The sequence below is a fragment of the Somniosus microcephalus genome, chromosome 3 (assembly GCF_052327205.1).
Source record: "Somniosus microcephalus isolate GS21.2 chromosome 3, FLI_Smic_1.0, whole genome shotgun sequence".
Classification (NCBI taxonomy): Eukaryota; Metazoa; Chordata; class Chondrichthyes; order Squaliformes; family Somniosidae; genus Somniosus; species Somniosus microcephalus.
In genome coordinates, this window is record NC_140989.1 from 86,101,162 (window position 1) to 86,126,967 (window position 25,806).

The following is a 25,806-nucleotide window of genomic DNA, read 5'->3' on the forward strand; positions in this document are numbered from 1 at the left end:
GCACTTTTTAGTGTGACTTCATCCTTATGTTTTACACATATTGTTATCATGAGTACTAATTTAATTTTTTAGCTTTTGGTTCTGCGTTTAGGAAAAACCTAAAATAAAAAATTCAAGAAAGCTTCACAACTTTACTTTCAGAAATTCTGGAATGATATTTGTAAATAACTTTCAGCAAGATGATTTGCCGGTATGACAATTACCATACTTCACAAAGTAATTCATTGTGTGAAGCACTTTCAGGTGTTTTCACAACGTAATAAGATGCTGTACAAATGCAAGTATTTTCTATAATTGAATGAGGTGCTCAACATTCTCTCCTGCTTATTGCTCACGCCACCCTCCCCCAAGTGCATTGGTTAGATACTAAAATCACCACATCTATGGTTTAATGGATGATTTATAAAGTGAAATTACATTGCAGAAAATATTGGCTAGTAACACATGTTATGCATTCAAGCACAGTACAATTTATGGATTTTCAAAAAGGATTTGTAATATTTTTTACATATAAAGATGTTTTTGATTACAAGAGCCATGTTCCAAATCCATGGTGTAACTAATGTTTAGCATATTATCCACTATTCTTATTATGTATGTACCTTATAAAACTATCTCTATATTACAAATATTTTGTCATATCTGTGAAAATGGCATTTGTGCTCTAAAGGTATAAAACCCAGTAAAATGTTATGATATTCATATAATAGCACCCCACTTAGGTAAAGGTGCCAACTGTAATGTGCATTCAATATAACTGGAAGAAAGCAGGTAAATTGATCTACCACAATAGCAGTTTTAGCGGGTTATAAATGTGATACTTTGGTGTATAGTATTTACTGCATTTTAACACCATAGTCAATGATGGGGAAATCCAACGGACAGCCCCCCTGAATTGAACTAAATTAATTGCACTTTCTACCATTGATGAGTGAGTAAAGATTTCATCAACTGTGACCATTCCCCAACAGTTCAGTTAAATGAAAGTAAAGCAATTCTGGTTGAATAAGATATCTCTATTATAAAAACAAATGCCTGGAATTTTCATGGGGGTTCTTCTGATATCCCACTGCAAATTCAGTGGAAATGTTGGAGAAATGCTGCAAATGGCTGTGTGTGCCATTCTTTGCTGAATTTATGGCAGATGGTTGGAGAACAACTACAGGTATTCTACCCATGACATAATTTAAGGGTGTTTTGCTCAAGTTACTTTGAAATCCACTCTTGAGCAAGGACAGTCTATTCTCAGGACAGAAATCTTCCAGTCTGTCAACAAAGCCTGAGCATTACACGGTGGCAATTCTATTATGAACTCTATTGCTCTCAATATGGTGGTATATATACTTCACCACAGAAGTGGAGGCTATAACAGAAAATTGTATTTCATGTACTCTGGTGTTCAATTCTCCTCAATCACACAAGTAAAACATACTTCATCCAGATGGCGAGAGATCTTTGACCAGAAACAGTTGGTGAATCACAAAAATTTCTTTTGAAAAATATTAGAACTTTCACAGAATTTAATTGGAGGTTTCTTTGAATGCAGCATTAATTATTTATAGACACAATTTAGCCGAACAAAAGAAATCACAAGACAAATGAGGAAGATTATTCTGCCCATTTTATTTTACACATCTAGAAAATCCCACAGTCACAGCATCCAACTGCCTCTTAAACAACTCTACTGTTTTTACCTCCTCTACCCTACACTGATGTTGGCTCTCAACGTCAATCATTCCTTGCATGAAAATCAACTCCCTAGCATCAATCCTTAATTTGTCTCTCACCAGTTTGCACTTATGACCCTTTGTAATTCTAAGAAGGTTTACCGTGAAGTAATTGTTTGAATGACTTTTTATACCATTTTATACCATTTAATATCTCACATCTTTCTGTGAGGTAACTTTTGCTTTTGGCACAGTTCAAGTTATTCCCGTCCTGCCTCATTAATCAATCCTAAAGATGTGCGGGTTAGGTTGATTGGCTATGATAAATTGACCCTTAGTGTTAGGGGGATTAAATACGTGGGGTTACGGGGATAGGGTGGGATATTTGTTGGTGTAGGGGTTACGGGGATCGGGTGGGATATGTGTCGGTGCAGGCTCGATGGGCCGAAATGGCCTCTATCTGCACTGTGGGGTTTCTGTGAAACTCTGTGTGAAATAGGGATCCGCCTTGCCGGTCCTCTCTGAACTGCCAGTATGACGTTTTACCTTGTGTCTAAGGGGCCAAAACTGAACATAGTACTTGAGGTGTGGTCAAACCAGAACATCGCACAGTTTCAGCAGAGCATCTTTGACCTATAAGGGTAAATTCAGTGAGGCAGCACTCCTGATGTCAAGCTTCCCTCAACTGGAGCTAGGGTTAGAAATAGGTCACTTAACACTTACAACAGATTCTGCTAGGAGTATTGCTTAATTTACCTTATACTCTTCTATTTAACAATACAGTTCAGTATTTAATTTGTTTTGCTGACTGTTGCTTCATAGTAACTGCATATGTTAACTGCAGACTGCTAACACCTTGAAATCTCTTCCAACCTCACTGCTAAACTATTTCACATCAATCAAACTTATGTCACTTATTTTCACTTCAAATGTGCAATTCCTTTTGTTAAATTGCTTTTGCACTGTTTCAGCCATTTAAAGATCTTATCTAGTTCCTCATTAGAGTTCACTGCACCCACCCCCCACTATCAGTTTAATATCATCTGCAAATTTAACCAAACTGTCTAGAGTTGTTGAATCCATCATTAATGTAAATTAGAAACAGCAGGGCGCTCACCATCAATCCCTATGGTGTATACCACACAAAACTGCCCTTTCCCTGAGTCCTTAACATCACTTTCCTAAGGATGTGCCTGCTGTTTACTTTCCTTCAGCCAATCTCTTATCCATTTCCATTTTGCCTGAATTTTCACTACATAGGAATATCGGAACAGGAGTGAGCTATTCAGCCCCACTAGCCTTTAAGCCTGAAGGAATGGGTGGGTGGGGGAGATAATCTCCTGAAGTGAAGTTTCTTTAAATCCATTCAATAATCCTTAACTGATTAAATAATAAAGTATGGATATGCAAAGACTTTGATATTAACGGTGAAAGTTCATAAAAGTTTGTAGCTTGAGTCTTTTTACTTTCCAGTTAAATATCTGGTTTGATTTTTTAAAACATATTTTAACTTCAAAATGTTCCTTTGATAGCTAATTTGGGTTAACTTATTCAGGAAATAAAGTACAGATACCAGAAACAGCAGGATGATATGCATTATTCATGGCAGTAATATCATATACATAATATTTTCAAAAACCCAGAAGTCGTCTTGTTTTTATCATTTACACTCTGACTTCAATACCACAAAAGCAGGCCCTGGAATTAAATATCCACTGGCCTGGACTTGTCCCAGATTTCAATCATGGCAATAAATAGCTCAGTGATCTTTTTAATTTGTAATTTTTATAGAATCACTGAAACCATTAAAAAAATATATAGCTACAACAGCCATAGCGACAACAACCAACATCTGGAACTCTGACTAATTCCCACCATTAGGAAGGTTAGGGATGAACTTACATTGAGTTGAAAATTCATTAATCCAATTTGGGCTGATTTGATTTGATTTGGGAAATTTGAAATTTGGCACAGTTTGTATAATCTGGGCTGAGATATTTGATATAAAAGCAATTCAGAAGCATTAAAAAGTTTCTCCCCCATTTCCTGGAGATATCTTTCAGCTAAATTGCATCTATGAATAATTAATGATGCATGTAAACAAACCTTCAATTAAGTTCTGTGCAAGTTCAGATATTTCAATAGGAATGCTTGTGAAATAAAAGTGCTGTCAGACATGCCATGCAGTGAATTGGTAAGAGGACCAGATGCATCTAAATTTTCCTGCTTTCATTAGTGAACTGCGCCAAATCCAAATTTTAATTGACTCAGTTCATTCCCCGCAACTATCAAAAACACATCAACTACAAGTGTGTGAGAATTCACAATTGTGCAGCAGCAATTCATCTGTAATTGGAAAATATTAGCCCAGAAATTGCTGGAAAAATAATGGCGTGTTCTCGGCACCTGCCATTATTAGTGCATTAAAAACCCAGCAATCTGTGGGGAATAAGTGGGTCATAGAATCATAGAATGGTTACAGCATGGAAGAAGGCCATTCGGCCCGTCGAGTCCATGCCGGCTTTCTGCAAGAGCAATTCAGCCAGTCCCACTCCCCCACCCTTTCCCCGTAGTCCTGCAATTTTTTTTCCTTCAGGGGTACTTATCCAACTCCCTTTTGAAAGCAGTGATTGAGTCTGCCTCCACCACCCTTTCAGGCAGTGCATTCCAGATCCTAACCACTCACTGAGTAAAAAAGTTTTTCCTCATGTTGCCTTTGGTTCTTCTGCCAATCACCTTAAATCTGTGTCCTCTGGTTCTCGACCGTTCTGCCAATGGGAACAGTTTCTCTCTCTCTACTCTGTCCAGACCCCTCATGATTTTGAGCACCTCTATCAAATCTCCTCTCAATCTTCTCTGTTCTAAGGAGAACAACCCCAGCTTCTTCAGTCTATCCACATAACTGAAGTCCTTCATCCCTGGAATCCTTCTCAGAAATCTTTTCTGCACCATCTCTAAGGCCTTCACATCCTTCCTAAAGTGCGCTGCCCAGAATTGGACACAGTACTCCAGTTGAGGCCAAACCAGTGTTTTATACAGGTTCATCATAATTTCCACGCTTTTGTACTCTGTGGAGGAGAAATTAGGTTTCTTTGCGACTCTTGTTAGCACCCCTGGGGGTGCTAATGGGGCGCAAATGCCCTAGCACCCAGGCGTGGCGCCACTAACGCCTCCCGCAAGATTCAGCGGGAGGTTGCCGCTGGCAGTTGCGCCCCACTCCACTGGCGATGATGATGGGGCAGAAATTCGGGTCGGGGGCTTGCCGTGCGTGCAAGCCCCCGATCTGCACTTACCCGACGCGCCTGCCGTTCACCTCCAGGGACGCCTGGAATTCCTTTTTGAAAGAGAAGAATCCCGGGCAGCGTCTGACGTCACGCCGCCCAGGAGTGCAGCCAGCGCGAAGCCTGGAGCGCGCTGTGCAACTGAGACATGCCCCTTGAGGTCTCAGTTTAATAGGACACGCCCCCAATGTTTCTCACAAGCTGCAAAGCATTTTTACATGCAGAGCAGCATTTCAAATAGGTTTTTGGTATTTTTATGAAGCTTTTGGTAACTTTTATAAACTTCTTAAAACGTTTACATTATTTTGAAGAATCTGAAGTAGTTTTAAACAGAATTAAAGCAATTTAAAGACTTTTAAAAGCCCTGAAATAATTTTTTTCATTCCATTTATTTATTTAGCAACGTCGTCGTCATACGTGTCTTCACACTGTTCCCTTTGGGGAACTGTATGAAGTGGTGGAAGGATTTATGGCCGTGATTAACGCTCCTTCCGTGACCGTAACCATCTTTGTATCAGCCATTAGGGCGGTTAGTCCTATGGCGGGAGGGTTTTACGGGCTCCCACAAGCTATACGAGGAGGGGGGGCCACCCACACCCACGGACACAAATATCCCACTGGATGTCAACCCAGAATTTAGAGCTGGAGCTCCGACTCCACTTGCCGGGACTGTCTGGAGTGGCGTTCGAAACCCTACCCCGTCTGGCCCAGCGGCGGGGATCCTACCGCTACGCCAAAGGCCCACTCCGATTAGCAACGTGAAATGGCTGGAATGAGCACAATTCACGGCATTAAAAGAACTCACAATTGAACTGATGATGACCTCAGCAATCTCCTCAACGAGGTGGAGGCACAGCGCCTGCTCATCATTGGTAATGAGAAGTCCAAGGCGCCGCAAAAAGGACAGATGATAGCTTGGTCTTTCAAGTGGCAGCATAGGGCTCCAGTCACGGGGAGGGAAAAGGTGCAGGAAACATATGGGTGTCACCTTTTGCGCGGAGTGGGCCTTTTGCATGGCGGTAAGCATCCCCGCCGCTGGGCCAGAAGGAGTAGGGTTTCGAACCCTGCTCCAGACAGTCCTGGCAAGTGGAGTCGGAGCTCCAACTATAAATTCTGGGTGGACATCCAGCGGGATACTTGCGTCCGCGGGTGTGGGTGGCCCCCCCCCCCTCAGATGGGTTGTGGGAGCCCGTAAAACCCTCACGCCATAGGACTAACCACCCTAATGGCTGGTTATGGTCACGGAAGGAGCGTTAACGTGGCCAGAAATCCTTCCACCACTTCATACAGTTCCCGAAAGGGAACAGTGTGAGGATACGTACGACGATGACCTCTTGCGCAATGCACCTCCTTGGACCCTCAGTCGCAGATGCGAGGGGGCAAATCGTGCAATTGTTAAATTTTTCATTTTATTGACATGTAAAATGTTGGCCCAGTAATTCCGTTCCAAACGCGTGAGTACGGTCGGGGTACTCACGCGTCTGGCCGGAGGAAATGCCGGTTTTCAGCATGCACAGCGCATGCGGGGAAAACCGGCATTTCCTGTCCTCTGAACGAAGGGGTTCAGAGGCAGAACGTGTGCGACTGCACAGGCAGCGTGTGCGCAGTAAAATTCGCCGGTTTCATTCATGCTTTCAGTGAGGTTAAGTCCTTACAACTTACACATGAAAAAAGCATGAGTACAGTTGCTCCAGAGGCTGCGGAGGAAGATATATTTTATCGTGGAGCTTCTGAAAGGCAATATTTTTGTTTGGGAAAGGGAGGAAAGTTATTTTAAGAAATGCTGAGGTAAGTTTTAAAGTTTATTTTTGTTTCTTAAAACAGGTCTTCAGTACTGTAGGTAGAAGGAGCAATTGTGGCTATGTGAATTGAATTTGCTGTGTTTATTAAATGTGAAAATGACTCCAACATTTTTAAGAAAGAAACTTTTCATCAGTAATATATTCTTTTAAGTAATTATGTATGTATGTCTGTATATATTCCTTTGCGTATATGTATGTATGTATATATTCCTTTATTATGTGTATGAATGTATGTATTTAATTATGAATTTCAGAGAAAGTAACTTATTGGAAAATCATAATTAAATACATACATTCATACACATAAGTAAAGGAATATATACATACATACATAATTACTTAAAAGAACATATTACTGATGAAAAGTTTCTTTCTTAAAAATGTTGGAAATGTTACATTACTCATTTTAGAACAGTCATTTTCACATTTAATAAACACAGCAAATTCAATTCACACAGCCACAATTGCTCCTTCTACCTACAGTACTGAAAACCCATTAAAAAAAAAAAAATTAAACTTTAAAACTTACCTCAGCATTTCTTAAAATAGCTTTCCTCCCTTTCCCAAACAAAAATATTGCCTTTCAGAAGCTCCACGATAAAATATATCTTCCTCCGCAACCTCTGGAGCAACTTTACACATGCTTTTTTCATGTGTAAGTTGTAAGGACTTAACCTCACTGAATCCATGAATGAAATCGACGAAGTTCACTGCGCACGCGCTGCCTGTGCAGTCGCACGCGCTGTGCCTCTGAACCCCTTCGTTCAGAGGACAGGAAATGCCGGTTTTCCCCGCATGCACTGTGCATGTTGAAAACCGGCATTTCCTCCGGCCAGACGCGTGAGTACCCCAACCATACTCACGCGTTTGGAACGGAATTACTGGGCCGATGTCATCGCCGTGCACAGCGCCATTTGTGCCCCAGCCGCAAGCTTCCCTTGCACCCCCTGAACCATCACTGGGCGATGGGACCGCCAGGATCAGCAGGCGGTTTTGCAGTGGCGGTAGCGTCCGGCGGCGCTACTTAAAGTGCAGGTGTCAGGCGGCCATTTTTATTTTGGCCAACTGCCCGCCTTCCACATTTGTATGTGGGGTGCTGGCCACGATCACTCAGCCAGGCATTCCTCGAGTGCCGGGCTGTTTCCACAGCACCCTGATCCCCGGTGGTCCGGTAGGGCCCCGGTGTGCGCAGCGCTAGGCCCCTCCCCTTTACTCAGGGGAGGAGGCCTGCGATGACGTGGTGCGGCTGAACATAGCGACGCGACATTGAGTAGTAGCGCTTCAAGAATGAGGTGAAGCGCTTCCAGTAGCACTCCACCTCCTTCTTGGTTCGCTACTACTGAATTTACAGGGGAGGGCGCTAAATCTTTTGTTGCGCTAAAATTAGTGCTCGGCGACATTTTCTTCCCCCTATATCTCTATTCTTGAAGCCCAGTATCGTGTAAGCTTTTTTAACTGCTTTCTCAACCTGCCCTACCACCTTCAACGATTATTGCACATATACCTCTAGGTCTCTCTGTTCACGCACCCCCTTTAGGATTGTACCCTTTAGTTTATATGTCCTCTCTTCATTCTTTCTACCAAAATGTATCACTTCACACTTTTCTGTGTTAAATTTCATCTGCCACGTGTCTGCCCATCTCACCAGCCTGTTTATGTCCTCTTGAAGTCTATCACGATCCTCCAAACTGTTCACTATACTTCCAAGTTTTGTGTCATCTGCAAATTTTGAAATTGTGTCCTGTACACCCACATCCAAGTCATTAATATATATCAAGAAAAGCAGTGGTCCTAGAACCAACCCGTGGGGAACACCACTATATACCTTCCTCCAGTCTGAAAAACAACCGTTCACCACTACTGTCTGTTTCCTGTCACTTAGCCAATTTCGTATCCATGCTGCCACTGTCCCTTTTATTCCATGGGCTTCAACTTTGCTGGCAAGCCTATTATGTGGCACTTTGTCGAATGTCTTTTGAAAATCCATGTACACCACGTCAACCGTATTGCCTTCATCAATCCTCTCTGTTACCTCATCAAAAAACTCGATCAAGTTGGTTAAATACGATTTGCCTTTAACAAATCCGTGCTGGCTTTCCTTAATTAATCCACACTTGTCCAAATGACTGTTAATTTTGTCCCTGATTATTGTTTCTAAAAGCTTCCCCACTACCGAGGTTAAACTGACTGGCCTGTAGTTGCTGGGTTTATCCTTACACACTTTTTTGAACAAGGATGTAACATTTGCAATTCTCCAGACCTCTGGCACCATCCCCATTTCTAAGGAGGATTGGAAGATTATGGCCAGTATCTCCGCGATTTCTTCCTTCTCTACCCTCAGCATCCTAGAATGCACCCCATCCGGTCCTGGTGACTTATCTACTTTAAGTACAGCCAGACTTTCTAGTACCTCATGTTTATCAATTTTTATCCCATCCAGTATCTCCTCTATCTCCTCCTTCATTATGTCTATGGCAGCATCCTCTTCCTTGGTGAAGACAGATGCAAAGTACTCATTTAGCACCTCAGCCATACCCTCTGCCTCTATGCGTAGGTCTCCTTTTTGGTCCCTAATTGGCCCCACCCCTCCTCTTACTACCCGTTTACTATGTATATGCCTATAGAAGACTTCTGGAATAACTTTTATGTTAGCTGCTGGAATATGCTGGACGGTTAGCTTTGGTGAGCCTCACCAAAACCAAAAAAATTACCATCTCATGAGAGAGTATGAGCAGCTGGGGCTAAATTAAAAAGCAGAACCTCAAGGGTAATAATGTCTGCATTATTACGTGAGCCACGAGCAAATTGGCATAGGGTAAATAAAATTAGAGAGATGAATGCGTGGCTCAAAGATTGGTGTGGGAGAAATGGGTTTCAATTCCTGGGGCACTGGCACCAGTACTGGGGAAAGTGGGATCTGTATCGTTGGGATGGTCTTCACCTGAACCGTGCTGGGACCAGTGTTCTGGCGAGCCGTATAACTAGGGTGGTAGAGAGAGCTTTAAACTAAATATTGGGGGCATGGGATCAAATTTGGGAAGATGTGGTAATTCAAAGATTAGAGACAAGGCAATAGAGAAAGGTATTAATATGGGAAATGATAAACAGACCGTGACAGGAAGGGATAGAGAGTACAAATCCAAGAGTAAATCAACAGATAAGGCTAGAGGTTACAAAAATAATAAAAGAACAAAACTAAAGGCTCTGCATCTGAATGCATGTAGCATTCGAAACAAAACAGATGAACTGATAGCGCAAATAGAAATAAATAAATATGATCTGATAGCCATTACAGAAACGTGGCTGCAGGATGACATAGATTGGGACCTGAATATTGAAGGGTACGTGACATTTAGGAAGGACAGGAAGGTGGGAAAAGGTGGAGGGGTGGCTCTGTTAATTAATGATGGTAATAACACAATAGAGAGGGATGACCTAAGTTCAGGAAACCAGGATGTAGAAGCGGTTTGGGTAGAGATAAGAAATAATAAAGGCAAGAAGTCACTTGTGGGAGTGGTGTTCAGGCCCCCTAACAGTAACCACATGGTAGGATGGAGTACAAAGGAAGAAATAATGGGAGCTTGTCAGAAGGATATGGCAATAATCATGGGGGATTTTAATCTGCATATAGACTGGAAAAATCAGATGGGCAAAGGTAGCATAGATAAGGAGTTCATGGAATGTTTTGGGGATAGTTTCTTACAACAGCACGTTCTGGAGCCAACCAGACAGCAGGCTATACTAGACCTGGTATTGTGCAACGAGATAGGATTAATTAATGACTTTGTAAGGGGACAAAAAAGACTTCTTAGAATTAAAAGTTAGAAGAAACTATAACTTCTTAGAATTAAAATTAGTGGAAACTAGAAGGCTGATAAGTTTGTCTCCTATCCTTGCTTAGAAATGCAGGACCTAGATAAGACAGGAACCGTAGGCTAACAAGCTTGTCTTTTGTCCTTGCTTAAGATAAGGCAGGACATACAGATTCTCAAAGCATGATGTAAGCACCTCCTGGCCAGGGCAGGAACAGACAATTTAGCCCGCGAATGTGGTAAAGATGTTTTTCAGTGAACCATTCAACAACCTCCCTGATAAGGGGCATCGAATGGACACAGCCCTTCGCCTATACTGTAGACCAATCAATGATCGTAGAAGGGGTGTGCACGAGGGGTGCACGCCTCAAATTAGGGTATAATTGCTGTACGTATTTGGTACTCGGTGGAAGAATCCTTTCTCTGGGATGAGACTGAGATTTTCCCCCTGCATATGCTTGAATAAAGATCGTGAAACTTATCCAAGGTGTCCATCTGGTGAATTTGTGGTTACTATAGGGCAAGTGTCGATCCCTTATCTCAGTGGGTCCGCTTGAGAGGAGGGAAGTCTTCTCTTTTACCCCAACAACCTCATAGTGAAGGCACCCCTAGGTAGCAGCGATCATAATATGATTGAATTTTACATTCAGTTTGAGAGAAAGAAGAGTAGATCCAAGACTAGTATTTTAAACTTAAATAAGGGCAATTATGAGGGCATGAAAGCAGAGCTAGCTAAAGTGAACTGGGGAATTAGATTAAGGGATAGGTCAATAGAGTTGCAGCAGCAGACATTTAAGGGGATATTTCAAAATACACAGAATATATACATTCCAACGAAAAAGAAAGAAAAAATTCCAAGGAGAGGACCCACCATCCGTGGTTAACTAAAAAAGTTAAAGATAGTATTAAACTTAAAGAAAAAGCTTATAATTGCACAAAGGTGGGTGGCAGGTCAGAAGTCTTCACTATAGAGGATACAAGTAACATCCCAGAAATAGCCGTAAATCAGGAAATGGGAGGGAGGGAGGAACTGAAGAAAATTATAATCACCAGGGAAGTGGTACTGAGCAAATTGTTGGCACTGCGGGCTGACAAGTTCCTGGGTCCTGATGGACTTCATCCTAGGGTCTTGAAAGAAGTGGCTAGTGAGATAGTTGATGCTTTGGTTTTAATTTTCCAAAATTCCCTAGATTCGGGGTAGGTTCCATTAGATTGGAAAATAGTGAATGTAAGTCTTCTATTCAAAAAGGGAGGGAGACAGAAAGCAGGAAACTACAGACCAGTTAGCTTAACATCTGTCATAGGGAAGATGTTAGAAGCTATTATTAAAGATGTTATAGCAGGGCACTTAGAACAGTTCAAAGTAATCAGGCAGAGTCAACATAGTTTTGTGCAAGGGAAATCATGTTTAACCAATTTATTGGAGCTCTTTGAGGAAGTAACATGTGCTGTGGATAAAGGGGAACCGGTGGATGTACTGTACTTAGATTTCCAGAAGGCATTTGATAAGGTGCCACATCAAAGGTTATTGCGGAAAATAAAGGGGGTAACATATTGGCATGGATAGAAGATTGGCTAGCTAACAGGAAACAGAGAGTAGGCATAATGTTTTTGTTTCTCTCTCCACAGATGCTGCCTGGCCTGCTGAGTTTTTCCAGAGTTTTCTGTTGTTGTTTCAGATTTCCAGCATCCGCAGTATTTTGCTATTGTGTAGGCATAAATGGGTCATTTTCTGATTGGTAAGTTGTAACGAGTGGTGTGCCACAGGGATCAGTGCTGGGGCCTCAACTTTTTATAATTCCTATAAATGACTTGGATGAAGGGACCGAAGGTATGGTTGCTAAATTTGCTGATGACACAAAGATAGGTAGGAAAGTAAATTGTGAAGAGGACATAAGGAAGCTACAAAGATAGGTTAAGTGAGTGGGCAAAGATCTGGCAAATGGAGTATAATGTGGGAAAATGTGAAGTTCTCCATTTTGGCAGGAAGAATAAAAGATAAGCATATTATCTAAATGATGAGAGATTGCAGAGCTCTGAGATGCAGGGGGATCTGGGTGTCCTAGTGCATGAATCGCAAAAGGTTACTATGCAGGTACAGCAAGTAATTAGGAAAGCTAATAGAATGTTATTGTTTATTGCGAGGGGAATTGAATACAAAAGTAGGGAGGTTATGCTTCAGTTATACAGGGCATTGGTGAGACCACATCTGGAGTACTGTGTAGAGTATTGGTCTCCTTATTTAAGGAAGGATGTAAATGGGTTGGAAGCAATTCAGAGAAGGTTTACTAGACTAATACCTGGAATGGGAGGGTTGTCTTATGAGGAAAGGTTGGACAGGCTAGGCTTGTATCTGCTGGAGTTTAGAAGAGTAAGAGGTGACTTGATTGAAACATATAAGATCCTGAGGGGTCTGGACAAGGTGGATGTGGAGAGGATGTTTTCCCTTGTGGGGGAATCTAGAACTAGGGGTCACTGTTTAAAAATAAGGGTTCGCCCATTTAAGACAGAGATGAGGAAAACATTTTCTCACAGAGGGTCGTGAGTCTTTGGAACTCTCTTCCTCAGAGGGCAGTGGAAGCAGAGTCTTTGAATATTTTTAAGGCAGAGGTAAATAGATTCTTGGTAAGCAAGGGGGTGAAAAGTTATCGAGGGTAGGCGGGAATGTGGAGTAATCGGATCAGCCATGATCTTATTGAATGGTGGAGCAGGCTCGAAGGGCCAAGTGGCCTACTCTTGCTCCTAATTTGTATGTTCGTATGTACATATCTTACCGTGAGCCTCCCCATTGTGTGTCATGAAATTGGATTTGTGCCATTAATACAAATTAATCTTGCCGCAGCCATTTAGGGCTGGTAATTTATATCGTAAGAACTCTATTAATTAGATGATTTATGGTCCTGACATGCCACTCAAATTGTTCCTACAGGTTTTGAAATTTTTTTTCTTATGTTTCCTTTCTGTCTTTCTTTTCTCTCTCTCTTGATTCACTCTTTTTTTCTTTCCTTCTCTTTGGCCTTGATTTTGTCAATGGATGCAGGTTGGGAGTGGGTCAGGTGGTTTCCAGCATTGAGGTGCTGCAAACACTGACAATCACTGTACAAAGGTGAGCTCTTGCACCCAGGCTCTCCAATGACTCCCTCCTTAGAAGCGATCTGTCACTGGTGAGAGAGGTTCTTCCAATGAGGTGGCATTAGATATCCTTTTCAAAACTTGTTACCTAAAGAAATGTGCAATTGCATTAAAAATGCATTTCCCAACATTTTCTTACCTCTGAGACTCACTAGTGCACCATTGGATCCTTAATACCACTTTTGCAGCTGTCATCAATGCAGAAACATTACAGCAGACTCGCAACACGCCACACTTACCTGGCGTGTGTCTGGACATCGGGAAGCCCGAGGCAAAAGCGGCAAAATTAAAAAATAGCCTGACAACTACTCTCAACTACCTGTTAACAGGCAGATAATTGGCTTTAATCCTCTTTCTGCCGCTAGGTGTCGAGTCCATGTGCAAATCAAGGACCCGACACTTGGGAAAATTGTTTGGAGGTGAGTTAACGGCGGGATCGGACCCCGCCGTCAATCAAAATGATTTTAACCTTTGATCCACCTCCAAACCTGCCCTCTCAGTGCTGATAAAATCGTGGCCTTTATTTCTGTATCTAATTTTTCCCCCTATTTTCTTCCCCGTCATTCCGTTTCTTTTTCTATCCTTAAATTTAACTGGTTATGGAGCTAGACCATTGGATCCGACGTTCATGGGGTGCCAGATGCCCTGTTAACCTTGCATCAATTCACATTTCCAGCAATTTGTAGCACAAATATATGATCTGAAGAGTGAGGTAAAAATTCCATTCATGGCGCTCCCCGTGAGAGGTGCCATTCCAACAATTTCTGGACCATAATACAGGATCACAAGTGTGGTTTTATGCGCATTGATTTTTTTTTGATGGAAATCTCTTGTTCTTTTGTTCAAAAAATACTTTTTCTCACATTGTGAAACTTAAACTGAGTAACCAACCTGGTTGACTTATCTGAATCACAATGCCATCCGAATGTCCCTTGATTGCTGATTTTCAATATTTATATCATATGTTTCTCAACATGATATAACTGTAAGGGTTTATTGTAATTAAACTCAGAACTTCAAGGAGTATTTTTTACTTGGCATTCACATTGACAGTGGGAGTTGAACCAATCACGTTAGTCTCCTTACCAGGCACTTCACAATACAAAAGGACGAAGATGGAGAGAACTGTCTGACACAGAAAGCAATAATAGAATAAACAACACTGATTCTAGGTTATGGCTTTTACAGAAATTTCACATCCTATCTTTCCCTGGTCCTCAGAATGAAGCATAAAGTTAAAGACACTATTTTAACACAAAATTTCATAAATTCAAAAAACACCAAGAGAAGAAACTGAAAACCTGGGGTTGCTTACCTGAGTCATAACGTCTCTTGTGGTGGTAGACCTCCCTTTCCTGGTGGTGGTTGTGGCCATGGTGGTTGTAGTTTCCATAATGGTGGTTGATATTTCTGCTGGCTTTGAAGTGGTTGTTGTTTCTGTCGTCATCGAGGACACTTCCCCTACTAATCTCACATTTCCTTCTATTTTGATGTTTGGGTCACTTTCAGCTGCCATATTAAGTACTTTCAAGCCATTGTAGTACAGACCAGTTAGCTGTCCCTGGAATGGACGAGCTTTGTCCATGCCACCAATTTTTATAGTTGCTTGGCTATTGAAGATTGTAAGCTGCCGTCCTGTGAAAACATCGTTACATATATAGGAAAAATGTTGAATGTGGACTTAATTAAATTAGGAATTTTATTTTACATTTATGTGAAGTAACAAATAATTTATGAGGTGGTTAATGACTGCAATAAATTACTAAAGAACACTATGAATAGTAATTTATTGCTCTTGGATGGAATGTGTGAGAGATGCAGATTTTCAATAAATATTTTCTTAGAGTAATTTCATTTCTTTGGTTGCTTAAAGGGCAATCAGTTGTGCAGTTTCCTATTTATCTTTGTAGAGCATTCTCTCAAATGCAATTTTTACAGAATTTAGAGTACAAGTATATAACAATACGAGAAAATGTTGCTTCACAAAAATAATAAAACATATTGTAAGAGCATATGAGGATTTTTGATTGCCTTCCAGCAAGCCTGCCTTTTCGGTTAAAATGGAAAACAAAACTGTCAATGCAGATGTGAACTAACAAGTGACACATAAAATGAGAAAATTATGTGGAACATTTCACTCCAACAGAACAAACCTTTGCAACAGTACCACTTCTTGATTTTTTTGACAAAATCATTTATTATATTTTTAAAGGGTTCAGTTTTTGCACAGCAAAAAGCATGCAGCAAATGTCATTTTTTATTGTTAACTTCTTTACAGCTACAATTCCTTCAAATGTTTGAAGTAAACGTTAAAGGGACTTCAGATCTTCTTTTCAATCCACATGAAGCACTATTTAAGTTATCTATAGTTTAAAAGGACGTTGTTGCAGAAATGGAAAAAAATGGATCACAGCTAATTGTACATCCTTTAATGACTAAATTTAGACATAGTAAACATATTCTGTACAGGATTTATCACTGTTTGTTAAATGTCTAGGATTAATGTTGTACATTGATCACAATTAGAAGATTATATTTAACAGTCCCTTTAACCTTAAGTTAATGGGGTATGCTTATTAAACTGTTGATATTTCATAATGGGAAAAGAATTATTCAACACGCAATGCAAATATTTCTAACTACTGTTTAAAACATTTTGTTTTATTTAATTTTACTGGCAATTTATATTTTAAGTTTATTAGTGTTACAATCCAACACTACTTGGTTATGTTCAAATTATTTTTTATTTGAAGTTTTAATCAATGTTTTTACCTTTGTCGAGTAGCCAATCATCAACTACTCGACCAAGTCGATATGGGATTCGCTGTCTAGCAATCGCCAGGCGTTCGTTATCATTGTTTCCTTTAAAGTTTAAAGAGACATTTCATTGGTTAAAATCTGTAAGGTCAAAGGTTAAAGGTTAATACTTAAAGCTTGAGCTATACAGTTGTCACATGAATTTTTGAATTTGGATGTTTAAGAAATGCTATCTACAACATTTCAAGTTTCAAATTTTTCAGGCATTTAATTTTTTTTAGCAAACAAAATTATTATATTAATTAAGAATTAGAAAGCTGCATCGCCAACTAAGTTATTGTAGTTATATTATAGACAAAACCAAAACAACAAATTAAATCATATCATATAACAGCTTTACAAAAATATTCATCTGTCAGCTAGTTTTGAAGAGAGCCCATATTAACTAGTTAAACCTTGCTTCAGCTGAAGGATTTATTTGTGTTCACTGTAATTCTTCTCCATATTAGTCTCTTGAAAAAAAGACTATGAAAGCTTAATGCCTGTGACACGCACTACTCCTTCCATGCCTTAAGACAGAGCTGGTGTTAATTTGATTTTGTAGTCCAAAATGAAAAAAACCACATTAAATCACTCAAATTAGGAAAGCAGAAAGTGGTAAAATGAATGCTAATAGGTCTTAAAAATTCATTAGGCTGATTATCAGCAATAATACAACATTTTTGTGTATTAATAAATACTATACAAAAGCATAAATGTAGGTAACAATACTGATTTTAATATGAAGTAAATGAGGCTTTGACAAGAGCAACTGTGAATTTAACAGTCCATTTCTCTCTTGGTTGACATCAGGCCTTAAGCAACTGATTAATTAAAAACATACAGCAAAGTAATTTAAAAATTTTTTGTTTCTTATTGAATTAATTTCTACACTTCAAATCATTCTGATTAAAAAAAATAATTTAGTGAATCTGGATTTATTCCATGAATACTGCACAATGTATTATTTAGTCACACACACAAATAACCAGAAAGTCCATAGAATGTCTGTTTGTCTGTGTCTTCCCAATTTTTCATTTTAGAATTTACATGCATTCCGAGTTTTATGTGTTTACTGTTCCATTTAAATTGGTTTTATATGGAGTTTGCATAATTTACTTTCAAGTCAGTCAGGCCTGTAGCCCTTCCCCAAACAGCTGATGTATGGGTTGACTCTCGACAAATTATTGTAAAGAATTAAATTATTCCTTCCAACTGGTCACAACTTTGGTGAGATATCTACCTGTTGGCTGCAACATAATTCAATATGTCCTTTCAAATTTAAAATAATTATGCAGAAACAACCATCTGCCACTTGGCACTATAAATCTGTGGTATAACCAGACCAATAATTCTCAACATTATCAAATAATTGAAAGATTACTCTGTTGAAATGAGTCAGACCTTCACCGGACCACTAGGTATAGGCAATAAATGTGGCCTCGCCATTGTTGCTCACACTCAGAGAATAAAATAATAAAAAAAACGCTAAGGCCATTTAAGACAATGCATGTATCAGTATGAAAGAACACAAATTAATTTGTTTCTTTGTTGTTTTCTTTTTGCATATTTTGCTAAATTATAATTGTCTTTACAGTCCATTTTTCCTAAATATAAACCATACCAATAAACGCCTGAGAAATCTCTATTTTCACCGCACAGTTGTCAAAGTTTATATTGCTTAGTCTGAGTGACATGCATCATCTGTTATTGTGCATAGACGTTCAGGTTTCTAGCGTGAAACTTGTTTGCCACTTCATTGGAAGTTGACTTGAAAAGGATTCGGTTTGGATAAAAGATGATCATCCAAGGATTGCGCTGTGACATTGCCCTTGCTGATTGAATTCCACGCAGCTCCATTCTTCCACCGAATAGACAATATTTTGTCACATTGTACTGTATTAATTCTGTATGAACAGGTAGACTTCAAGGGAATAACAGTAATTTAACACAATCTGAGAAAGCAGTGAAAAAGTGAAAGAGGTCAAACCTTTGAATCAGAACTAAAATCTGCAGCAGAATTGAGAAAAGCAGCGAGAAAAATCTTAATCATATCTTCATATCTGTGGGTCAGATGGGATAGACTAGCTGTGTCAAGCCAACTGGCATGTGTTTTTTCTTTCCCCAGTGTATTATATTGTCACTGCTGAAGCCTAATTCTATTTTGCCCTTTCTCAAATAAAGGTGTCAGTCATTTGACATGAAACAGCAGCATCATCATTGAAAGGCAATGAAGGAGACGGATAAAAAGCTGGAGCTACAGAAGAACAATTCAAAGTCCAGGGTATATATTTTATCTTGCCAAATGCCATCTTTTATTTTTGTCTGCTTGACTCTCATTATTTAGCTACCAGGTCATACCTAACTAACACTAACCTTCACTGTCCTTCTCAGACTATTTTTATCTTTATTACATATTGTGTTATATCATCAGTCGTGCAATATTTGATTTATTCAATGGGAAATTCAATAACATTTACTGTGCTTTCTGGAAATGGGCACTTAGTGATAATTCACCACAATGGATTGTAGCTTGTATAGTGGAAATGTAAATCCAAGTAAAACTACTGTGCAATAAATACAGACCGATGGATTACCTGGGCATGTCAGGATGATGCACTAATCAAGAGGCTCAGATAACATCATAAGCCACAACAGCAAAGCTTGAGTGGTTTATAACTGCTATTTGAAGTGAAAACTTTGATTGTATTCTTGAAGTCATTCCTTTTTATCTATTATTATGTTAATCTTTAGTTCGGGTTTCTGCAACTTTTTGTACCGAACACCAACTGTTACTACATTCTGTTTGCTTGATATGCTATGACATTCGTACAGAAGAAAAAACAATTGTGACATTGTTTGTAGAGAAATAATCCACTATTGGCTACCAAGAACCTAAGTTCAGTCAACAGCAGAGCAGAGCTCATTAGCAATTTTCTTATGACTAACACAGGGAATGAATACACTTTTTTGAATATTGCCATTAGCCAACAAAGGTATGAAGCACCATAGCAGCCAGCTTCAGCACAAAATAACAAATAAAAATGGGATAGGCCCTAATTGTGTAACCAGGGTATTAAATTATTTTAAAAGCTGATACCAGGAAATTAATTGAAGCAATCTTGACCAGTGATGATGAGTTCACAGAAATCACAGAAGAATCACAGAAACCCCACAGTGCAGATAGAGGCCATTTCGGCCCATCGAGCCTGCACCGACACATATCCCACCCGATCCCTATAACCCCTACAACAACACATATCCCACCCTATCCCCGTAACCCCACGTATTTAATCCCCCTAACACTAAGGGTCAATTTATCATAGCCAATCAACCTAACCCGCACATCTTTGGACTGTGGGAGGAAACCGGAGCACCCGGAGAAAACCCACGCAAACACGGGGAGAATGTGCAAACTCCACACAGACAGTCGCCCGAGGCCGGATTCGAACCTGGGTCTCTGGCGCTGTGAGGCAATAGTGCTAACCACTATGCCACCGTGCTGCCCAGTTCAAGGCTGTCAATTCATTTAAGGGTTCACATAATGTTTATGAAGGGATCAAGTTTCACATGTGGTTTATGATGTCATCTAAACTCCTCAATTACTTTTCAGCTGTGTACCCACAGCTCTATACTGATTTTTCTTCAGTGAGCTAGTTTATTGGTGTGTTACAATAGTTTTAAATTCGCAAATGCTAGCAGATGTAAAATGCTAGGAAGGGACTTTGGTCTCAACCAAACAGTTCAGAAATTATTTATATTGAAAATGAATGTGTTTTCAATGTCATCCCGTGGTGTGGCAGATTGACATCTCAAGGCACCACACTACAGAATTAATAGCAGTATGCAGATTTGCATCTATGCCTCTCCCAATTGAGTTGTCAGTCTTGGCCTATCCATCAGGAAAGATGTTGGGCAGAAGTTGGGAGGGGGAAAAAAATCACAGCACAAGTTAATCCTGCTTAATTTTGTACACATCCTGGAGGTCAATTACAGAGTGGCATTAAGAGTAGGTCTCTTGCACAACTCAGTTGGAAAATAGATGGAGAAGAATTAGAAAGGAATTATTAATTTAATTTCATTTAAATTTGAATAAAGTAGCTTTGCATTTTTTACTGGATCCATAACAAGTCTATACTGCTCGTTAGACTTCTGAAAAACAAAGATAAAGAGGGAAGAAAGAAGCTGCATTCATATAGCTCCCTTCATGTCATCAGGACATCCCAAAGTGCTTCATATCCAATTAAGTATTTTAGAATTTAATCACTTTTAGTTGCAATGTCGACAGAAATGGCAGCCATGTTGCACACAGAAAGTACCACAAACAGCAATAAGATATGTGACTAGAGAACGTGTTTTGGTGGTGTTGGTTGAGGGATAAATGATGGCCAGGACACCCCTATTCTTCTTCAAATAGTCCCATTGGATCTTTTACATCCACCTGAGAGTGCTGATGGGTTTAATATCTCATCCAAAAGATGGCTCTTCGTATTCAGATACATTCGGTGTTATCTGAAGCCAGTTTATGGCATTGGGCAGAACAAAAGAATTTCAAGCACAATGAAGATTGTCAGTGTTGTTTTAAAACAGTTATTGACACTTTTTGTAATCTGTTCGGGATTTTCCTCTCTGCTCCTCCTTTCAAGCTTCTCCTCATGTCACCATCCTCTGAGAGATGAGAGTGGAATTATCTGATTCTTGGACATCTCCACAGCTGCTGCTACTGATGCTGTTCCGAACTAAAACTAAAGGAGTGTATGTCTGTGAGGCATGGCAAGGGATCCTCAGGTCAAATTTCTCCCTTCCTTACCCCTACATGACTCAACCATTTCGAGACTGTACCATAGGCCAACCTCAGAGCATCCTCCTGCTGCTCTGGATTAAATACTCAGAATTACGATCTCTCTGAGGGATATTGCTGAATTGTAGCAACTTTTTGCTATGGATCCATTCCACTAGGAATGGGGTTAAGGCTATCCAAACTTATTTCATAAAAGACCAGCGAAGAGAGGAGATGTTCATCTCATCAGCCTGGATGCAATGAAACCTATGCATGAAATGGCAGTGTGCTACCCAGTCCCTTTACAGGAATCAGGCTGTTTTTTAAAAAATTAAACTTCCCCAGAATTAGGCAGTTGATGTGAGTGAGCTGACCTCATTCCTTACTGGAAGGAGAGAGACTCTTGTTTGACCTACCGCAGTCCAGCATGGACTATACTGAGGTATAATTTGTCGGAAGGTCTTCAATGGGGATAGCAGAGTTTTATGTACAGTTTTGATAACATGCTTTTAGGAATTCTTTTCCTCGAGCTTCCCCTTATACTGACTCAGAAACCTTAGCTTTACAATATTTTTTAATGCAACTATTAAAATTATAGAACACATACTTTCTGTAGTTAAAACCAGTGAAAGTTTGTTTTTACATTTTTAAAGATAATTTCAATTTTGTAAACTCTGACATATATAAAACACTGTTAAAGTAATATAGTAATTAACAGAGAATTATTTACTGTGGTAGTTATAAATGCACCTAATTGGCGGTCAAGGGATTTGCTGAAATAAGCCTCCTTTTATTTTCTGGATAGTGACATTTTGAAGACCTCTAAGGAGTTTGAGTGAAAGTGCATGAATACGGCATAACTAGGGCTGTGGGCTTGTCATGTTAATTTATTGGAAAAAACAGATGAGTCATGGAAAAAATGTTAAAAGTCAATGAAATCACAGCAAACACCGTGAGCAGCAATGGAAATGCCCCTCCTCCCTTTCCTTTTTTTTTTCTCTCTCCCGCCTGGCAGCTGTCTCCTATCCTGCCAGTCCACTTCACACCTAATCTCAGCTGTCTTTTGTCTCCACTGGCCTATTACCATCTCGTCTGGTTTTGAATACCTTTTAATGTCTCTTTTACTTCTTTTGTTCGATCGCAGCCCTGCCTTCAATCTATTTTATTTCCTTTCCAGTTTTGAAAAAGGGTTTCGACCCAAAACGTCAACTCAAATTTCTCTCCACGGATGTTGCCTGACCTGCTGAGTTTTTCCAGCATTTTCTGTTGTTATAATGGAAATGCTTTATCAGGTTACCTGTCTCTGCTGCTACCATTGTTTATGCCAAGGTGTTGAATCTGGGTCCAGCGTCCTTCTGTGGTTTATGTCAGGGATTGGCTGTTGTGTATGACCTTGGTGGATGGGGGTTGGAGATGTTGTCATATGTTGGAGGGAGGGAGCCAAATATGTCCCAGTTAGTGAAGGAAGTTCAGGAGCCCCAGGATCCCCAGCCACCTGCAGTAAAACCTGCAAAGCAGGTTAAAGTAGAGGCTTCAGGCCTCATTATAATATTTAAATTGCCAACCCGCTTCCTGCCTGAGTGAAAGGTAAAAGTGGACGGGTTGGAGTCAGGGGTTTTACATTTTTACAACTTTCACTCCCCCCCCCCCGCCCCCCCGATGCCTCCAACCCACCCGATCTGTAAAAATTCTGGCCAAAGTTACCCTCAGTGGGTCCATGTACTCCTTAATATGAACTACAAAACCCAACTGAGTATCACAAATGGGGAGTGCTCAGCACACAAAATCCCAGCTGGTAGATCCGTTATTTTCTCAAATGTTGAAGTTGAGAGGAGAATGAAAATCACAGGATCCATATGGCTCTTGTGATGAAAGTAGAACCTTAAGCATAATCTAGCATAATTGGCTGATTAGAATGAGTGACCTCAAATCAATTTTGTGGATCAGTTCCTATTTGTTGAGAGAAGCTTCCGTTTAGTTCCTTGATAGTGACATTTTGAAGATCTCTAAGGAGTCTGAATGAAAGTGCATGGTTAAAGATTGTTCTAAAGTCATAATGTCATAACATTTAAAGCTGTCCTGTAGGAATTTAATCTGGAGTTGACAACAATGTGTCGCTTCTCTTCAGCCCTGCCATTCTAAGTTAAAAAAAGATATAACATTTTAGGATTTTACAGTTGAGCCTTATATTACATTGTTTCCAAAATTAGTGAACTAGTTATAAAAGTGAGATGGATGAGGGGGGATGGGGGGACGGGGAGGAAAGTGAGGTTCTCTATCACCCTAATCATTTCTATCTTGGTTATATATACAGTTTCATAAATTGCTGCAAAAGGCTACAAGGAGACCTGGTAACAATAGTTAACTGTAAACCTTCCACTGTATCCTTTTCCTATTCTCATGAGCCCTCTGTTCTCACAGCAATCATATTTGTCACAAACTGACATGAATAAACATAAATGTCAAATAATCTCTCACTGGCTATGTCTGTCCAGAAACTTTGAAGTCTGTCACAAATATTTGACCGATCTTCCAGGCACCTCTCAGAAGTCAACCTTCACAACTTACAGTGTTTATTCTGATCAATACAGAGGTGCACACAGGCAACAACTATGTGAAACTATCACCTTTTTGCTGTATGATTGTCTTAGAATTAGAGCTTGATAGTTAAGCAGTTACGCAAGTAAAATTATTTTGTTGCTGAATTCAATTTGTAATTACATTATAAATCTCCCCTCTACTCTTCACCTTAAACCTTAATTTTGTGATGCTAACTGATCTGTAATTTTCTTTCCTAGATATCTTTCAAATTGGGAAGCTAATGCTGAACAGTATTATAGTTCTAACATCAGCATATAAACCCAATTAAAACAAAAATCATATCCAAATTTCAGTACTCCAATGCACTTTAAATTTGCTACATTAAAATGCTGTTAAGCCTATTTTTAACAATGTTAATAATCATTTTTTTATATATAAATAAACCATCTCCATTTAAAAATGTTAAAAGTCACAGTTTGAGCAGGGTCTTCCTCAATGTCTGTCACTTGCATCAAAATGTCCAGGGGTAGGAAAGTGTCATCACATTCTCTAAGAGTTATGCATGGTTTGAAGTCAACCAACTGGAAGAATGGAAGAGAGGTCATTGTTTAGATGAGAGCTTGCAAACTCAAAGCCATAGGCACCAGAACTGATGGAAAATGGCATTCAGAAGATAAAATCTGTTGCGTGTCAGAACGAAGCAAACAGAAGGAGCCTGTGGCAAAGCAAGTGCTTTAGTCTTTTTCACTGCATTTGAGAGTGGCATTTCAATTTGTGTATTTATGCCTCTAAGACATTTTATTATCCAAGAGTAATCTATTTCAAATTGTACAATTTAAACTGTATACATTTTATTCTGTGCTATTGGCCAGGTATGTAAACAGATCTTGTAGATAATGACTCAATAACACAAAAATACAGACACCTACTATTTTCTTTAATTTCAGTGCAAAGTTAGTGATTTTTGACATTATTGTTTCTTTATGTGTTAAAAGTTAAAAATAAAGAAGCTCCTTGCTAACAATCAGGTAAATGCAAAATTAGACTAGATTTGGTAAAATGATATTTTTCCTGTATTATGTGCTTCTTTTTCTGGACCACACAATGATCAAGAGTTTCCACTTTGGGCGCCATCGGCGATCCGGGCACAAATTGTGCTCAAAATTGCGCTAGTTTTCAGAAGTCTTTTTTTCCCTCAAGTTTCCACTCAAACTTGCATATCGCCGAACGTAAAATCTGCCATGGACCAGCGCAAAATAATTTTTAAAAATAATTTGCATAAAAATATTCCTGGATACACTTATGAGTGGTAACCTGGTGCAGTTTTATGAATACAGCTGAAAATGGGTTTATCACCAAAAAATAAGCATTTATAATCAGTGTCCAATCCACCACTTGTGAATAACCCGATTTTAAATAACTGAAAATTACTTAAAAAAACTATACTGAACCATTTACTAGTTTCATTGGTGTACAGTAGTCAGTTACTTAGTAAATTTTAAAAAAAACTAAAGCTTTTAAAATGTGCCTATTAGTGTCCTGGTGCCGAAAAAAAGTTTCATTTTAAAAGCCTCCTTGAAGGCCCACAAATGGGTGCAATTAGCGGAAAATTGCCATGGTGATTAATTCACCCTGGAGGCATGGCCAGTATTGTGGCCGGGGCCATCGTCCAGCGCAATGTTTTTTAAACATTGACTTATGAGAAAAGGTTGAGCAGGTTGGGTCTATACTCATTGGAGTTTAGCAAAATGAGAGGTGATCTTATTGAAACATATAAGATACTGAGGGGGCTCGACAAAATAGATGCAGAGAGGATGTTTCACCTCGTGGGGAAATCTAGAAATCGGGGGCATAGTTTCAGAATAAAAGAACTGAGATGAGGAGGAATTTCTTCTCTCAGAGGGTCGTAAATCTGTAGAATTCCAGAGAGCCGTGGAGGCTGAGTATTTAAATACATTTAAAGTGGAGACAGACAGATTTTTGCAAGATAAGGGA

The 25,806-nt window shown here is 39.6% G+C and overlaps 1 protein-coding gene across 14 annotated transcripts in view; it reads right to left on the reverse strand.

Moving 5' to 3' along the window:
• nrxn1a (neurexin 1a) overlaps window positions 1–25,806 on the reverse strand; it is a 2,435,560-nt gene that overhangs the window by 248,552 nt on the left and 2,161,202 nt on the right. For 13 of the 14 annotated variants that reach the window (XM_085981317.1, XM_085981316.1, XM_085981310.1 and 10 more), the window contains 2 exons: window positions 16,467–16,556; window positions 15,010–15,329 (listed from right to left, as the gene is read on the reverse strand). In XM_085981317.1, coding sequence (XP_085837443.1) covers window positions 15,010–15,329; window positions 16,467–16,556 — 410 coding nt within the window. The remainder of the gene's footprint in view (window positions 1–15,009; window positions 15,330–16,466; window positions 16,557–25,806) is intronic. The other variant, XM_085981320.1, reaches the window with a different exon arrangement.